Source organism: Apteryx mantelli, chromosome 6 (genome assembly GCF_036417845.1).
Source record: "Apteryx mantelli isolate bAptMan1 chromosome 6, bAptMan1.hap1, whole genome shotgun sequence".
In the NCBI taxonomy this organism is placed as follows: domain Eukaryota; kingdom Metazoa; phylum Chordata; class Aves; order Apterygiformes; family Apterygidae; genus Apteryx; species Apteryx mantelli.
The window spans coordinates 26,186,221-26,191,581 of record NC_089983.1 but is presented as its reverse complement, the minus strand read 5'-3'; the positions used below and the strand labels follow the sequence as shown (position 1 = coordinate 26,191,581).

The following is a 5,361-nucleotide window of genomic DNA, read 5'->3' as shown; positions in this document are numbered from 1 at the left end:
ATTTCTTAGGCTTATGTAACTAAAAAGCATCCTCAGTTTCTTTTGCAAAGAAAGCAACAAATACATTGTGTCTGGAATCACTTCTAATATTCTGGCAAAAAAAAAAAAAAAAACACCAAACGTTTCCATAAAATGTCAGTATGCATTATTTGTATCCAGCATGGACAGCTGTCCAATGGCCTATAAAGGAAGCAAAGGGCCTGTTGAATAAAAGGAAATACATGTATGTTTTGCTGGATACGAGGATTATAGATAACTGCATAAGTGTTTGGGGGTATAGCATATCCTGCCCAGTTTATAGACAACAGAAATATGGCTGAACAGCGTTAGACGTGACACCAATTCTTCGTGCACGCTGACCTCCGGCTCTCAGCTCTTGCCCTTTGTGGCTTTCCCCTCTTTTCCCACAACCAGTTGGTTAAGAAGGAAGTGTCAGCCCTAACTTTAAATTTCCTGGCTTTTGTTGGCTTGAGTCACAACCTAAAGGACAGTCAAGCCGAGGGTTGTTTTTGTAGTTAATTGCAGTATAATTTCTTCAGTCCAAAGCGCCGAGTTTTATCCCCCTGCCTTTGACTGGCACGCGCCCCGAGTGCGGGGCCCGGCGCCTGCGCGCGCTGATTGGCTGCGGGGCCGCTCCTGCCCGCGCTGCCCGCGCCCTCATTGGGCGAGCGCCGCAGCCAGCGGTACTTCAAAGCGGGCGCTCCCCGCACTTAGGCAGAGTTTAGCCCCGCCGAGCCGCGAGTGTCCTCAGTGCCGCGGAGCAGCGCGGGGCGCCGCGCAGCCGGCACGCTCCTGCCTCCGCCTCCGCCACTGCCTCCGCCAGCGCGCACCCCCGCCCGGCCCGCCGCCCGGCCAACGGACGTGCTATGGCTACGTCGATACTCGGGGTAAGTTGGAGGCGCGTTTCGTTGCGGCGTCCCCGGAGCGGATTCGCCGCCCTCTGGAAAAACTGTTGCTGCCGCGGTATTGCAGTTTCTCGTTATGTAAATCGGGCTGATCTGCAAGTGAAAGGTAATTTCGATTCGTTTCTGGGGGCTCTCAGTGCCGGTTTCCAGTGAGATCGCTCGCAGATAGCCGTAGTTTAAAAACTCTTCCGACCTGAGAGAAGTCAGGCTAATTTTCCTTCTTAACTCGAGAAGCGTAACGCTGAATTCTAAAAGACTTTGCCTAAGGCAGCTTTGCGAGTAACCCTGGTACGAAAGCTCTGTACCATGTTTACATTTCTGCCAGCTCAGTTTTCTACCGCTCTAACACGCTGGCTTTAGGAGACATCGCCTTTCGTTCCCATGAGATTTTTGTTGTAAAGATCGTAGGTTAAAACAGCCAAGCGCTAGCCCAAAGCGTCTCGAGCCGTCCCAGAGCACAAACTTGAACCAATGCTCCTTCTCGGAATAAGCTTGCCGCTTATCCGCACTGGGATTCCGCGAAAAGGTATCCCTCACTTCCGATATAAACCAATTCAGCGCGTATCCGAGCAAGATCGGTCCCTGGAAACCGGCAGAACGCAAGTTATACCGAGTTGGTAGGGCTGGAGTTTTCGTCCAAAATACCAGGAAACTTTTTCGCGATGTCGCTTTCGCGCCGTGCTCGCCTCCACGCTGCCGCGTCCCCGCGGGTGGCTCGAGAGGCGGCGGGGTGAGGCTCACGGGCTTGCTTTGTCTCTGTCTTAGGAAGAGCCGAGATTTGGAACAACTCCCCTGGCCATGCTGGCCGCGACCTGCAATAAGATCGGTAACACCAGCCCGCTGACCACCCTGCCCGAGTCCAGCGCCTTCGCAAAAGGGGGCTTTCACCCCTGGAAACGCTCCACCTCCAGCTGTAACCTGGGCTCCAGCCTCTCGGGCTTCACGGTGGCCACGAGCAGGGGCTCCAGCGGACTGGCCAGCGGCACGGGCACGGCCAACAGCGCCTTCTGCCTGGCCTCCACCTCGCCCACCTCGTCGGCCTTCAGCAGCGACTACGGCGGGCTCTTCTCCAACTCGGCGGCGGCGGGCGTGTCGCCGCAGGAGCCCGGCGGGCAGTCGGCCTTCATCTCCAAAGTGCACAGCTCGGCGGCCGAGAGCCTCTACCCGCGGGTGGGCATGGCGCACCCCTACGAGTCCTGGTACAAGTCGGGCTTCCACTCCACGCTCTCGGCGGGCGAGGTGGCCAACGGGGCGGCCTCCTCGTGGTGGGACGTGCACACCAACCCGGGCTCCTGGCTGGAGGTGCAGAACCCGGCGGGGGGGCTCCAGAGCTCGCTGCACTCGGGCGCCCCCCAGGCCTCGCTGCACTCCCAGCTGGGCACCTACAACCCCGACTTCAGCTCGCTCACCCACTCCGCCTTCAGCTCCACGGGCCTGGGCTCCACGGCCGCCTCGCACCTGCTCTCCACCAGCCAGCACCTGCTCACCCAGGAGGGCTTCAAGCCCGTGCTGCCCTCCTACACGGACTCCAGCGCGGCGGTGGCGGCGGCCAGCGCCATGATCACGGGCGCCGCCGCCGCCGCCGGGGGCGGCTCGGCCCGCTCGGCCCGCCGCTACTCGGGCCGCGCCACCTGCGACTGCCCCAACTGCCAGGAGGCCGAGCGGCTGGGGCCGGCGGGGGCCAGCCTGCGGCGCAAGGGGCTGCACAGCTGCCACATCCCCGGCTGCGGCAAGGTGTACGGCAAGACGTCGCACCTGAAGGCGCACCTGCGCTGGCACACGGGCGAGCGGCCCTTCGTCTGCAACTGGCTCTTCTGCGGCAAGCGCTTCACCCGCTCCGACGAGCTGCAGCGGCACCTGCGGACTCACACGGGCGAGAAGCGCTTCGCGTGCCCCGTGTGCAACAAGCGCTTCATGCGCAGCGACCACCTGAGCAAACACATCAAAACGCACAACGGGGGCGGCGGGGGCAAAAAGGGCAGCGACAGCGACACGGACGCCAGCAACCTCGAGACGCCGCGCTCCGAGTCCCCCGACCTCATCCTGCACGAGGGGGTGGGCGCCGCCCGCGGCCCCGGCAAGGAACCTACCGCGGGGCCCGGCGACTCCTAGGGGCAGCGGAGCCGCAGGAGCCGCCGCCGCAGCAGCCGGGGCCGCGGGCTCCGAGGGAGCCGCCGCCGGGCCGCGCTCCGCCGCCGCCGCCGCCGGAGGGACTCGAGCGGAGCGGCGGGATGCGCCGGCCCGGCCGCCCGCAGCGCCCGGCGCGGCCCCGGGCCCGGGCCCGAGCGGCAGCGAGCAGCGGGCAGCGGGCAGCCGCCCTCCCTCCCGCCGGCCCGGCCCGGCCCGGCCCGGCCCGCCGCCGCCGCCGCCGGGGGACTCCTGGGCCAGCAGGTCCCGCCTGGCGAAGTAGTTACAAAGTGACACTTTTTTCCGTTTGCTTTTTCTCTTCTTTTTCTGTTCAAAGGAAAACATCCTAAGAGAGGCTTAAGGTGAGAAATTAAACTGCAAGTCCGAGACAGTTCCTCTGTATCTCATAAACATCTGTATAAATAGGGTTCAAAAACAGATTGTTCGCTTATTTTTCTTGTAAATGTTGATCTGATAGGGGGGGCTTGGGGGATTTTCTTTTTTTTCTTTTTTTTTTTTTAATTGGTGAATTCCTGAAATTCAGGGAGGTTTTGGGTTTTTTTTTTTTTTTTTTTAAATTTCTGATGCACTTTGTGGAAGTCAGTATATATGTAAAAGATATTTAAAATGTTGAGTTAACATTTCACTCAAAAACACGTAAGTTAAGATCACTTAAAGAAATTAAATGCGTTTATCTGTATGGAAAAAAACTTGACATATTTTCATTTTGGTATTATTAAAGGACTCTGAACAATATATTCACTGTTTTGTTCTTATTCGTACCTCCTCCCCCAGCCCTCGCATGGGTCAGTTTTTTTAGTAGGAGCCTTCGCATCCCTCCCAGTCCTCCTTACAGCGGATGTGATTAAAAATACGGCGTGCGTTGATAGCCGGGAGGGGAAGGAGTCGGCCCCCGAGCAAGGCGAGCTGTAGCGCTCCGATCGCTCTTTTCAAACCACCTTAGGTTTGGGTCCTTTAAAAAAAAAAAAAAAAATACATCGCGTCCGAACCCCACTAAAATCCCCGAGAATCACTCGGAGCCGTAAGCGCGTTTTGCGAAACTGACCCCAAAATAGATTGAAATTAAACTGTGCTGAGAAACTATTTATTTAATTTTAAAAGCCTTTAGCGCCACAAGGCTGCCTAGGTTGGGAGGTGATCTCAGGGGGATAAATCGCTAGAGTCAATACTCCGGAAAAGACATTTCATGCCTAAATGAAAATCTTGTTAAATGTTATTAATTTTGACTTAGAGCACACAGCAGCCCCCTGTGCCTTGTATTCCCTTATTAGGGATTCATGTCTTATCAAATATCTAATTAATCTCCTAGACATCATTTGTTCTGGCCAACTTTATCTCAGCTGGTCCACGGGGAAAACTCCGAATATTCTCGGTGACAAAGCTCCCTTGAAGATCCTTTTAATTGTCCAAATTAACTGCACCAAATTTGCATGTCAAACGGTAAAGGGCAACCTGAGATAAAATGTAAACGTTTTAAAAGCCCCAAACTAAGCACTTGATTTGATAACTAGGCTTTTTAATGTTATGGAAGACAACTGCTCCTTTCCTTTTCAAAGACAGTTGATCTATGCAAATAGTGAATTGGAAATGCTTATGTCCCCATGCAGTCAAATGGTCCTTGCATGTTATTTGAATATCAGTGGCTCTGCTATTGAAAAGGTTCAAGGATGCTCTCTGACTTCTTTGTGATTACTCAGTGCAGCGTCTTATTCTGAAGAAAAAAAACTCAGGAATAATTAAAGGCTGGGCTAAGGCCTGGGAACACATTTGGGACAGGAATCTCATTTAGACAGGCTCTTTCAAAATAAGGCACAGTTAAATTGACCAGAAGGCAATTATTGAAATGAAAATTATTTTCACTCCCTTTGTCTCCTGACCACCAACCTAACAGCCACAGTATTTTTTTAAAGGCAAATTGTTAAATGAGATAATTGTGTTATTAAAAAAAGGGGGGAGAAAAAAGTTAATTTAGTCTGCCCGGTACAGATTGGAGGAATACAAATATTTTAATCCTCCATAAAATAGGGAATGCAAATAACATCGGAAAACGGATTCTGCTGTTGGCCACCAACTGGAATAAAGACGTTGCATTAAAGAAAATACATCTGCTGTGCATACTAATAAACGCATTTCGCTTCCTCCGAGCCAGCGTTGCACAAAAGCGGCCGGGCAGCGCCGGCACCGCCTTTACTCTCGGCGCGGCCGCCGCAGCCCCGCGGGTTATTTTGCGGGACAAACGGAAAGGAGCCTCCCAGGAAATTCATTTTACTTCTCCCCGCGAGCATCGTCCCCGTGAGGCGCTCCGGAA

General features: G+C 54.5%; 1 protein-coding gene across 1 annotated transcript; it reads left to right on the top strand.

Annotated features, from left to right (window-relative positions):
• The first annotated feature begins 866 nt into the window (after positions 1-866).
• On the top strand, positions 867-3,017 carry SP9 (Sp9 transcription factor). The gene is made up of 2 exons (XM_013960481.2): positions 867-887; positions 1,671-3,017. Exons 1-2 carry the CDS (start codon positions 867-869, stop codon positions 3,015-3,017), a joined length of 1,368 nt encoding a protein of 455 aa, XP_013815935.2.
• Positions 3,018-5,361: the final 2,344 nt, after the last annotated feature.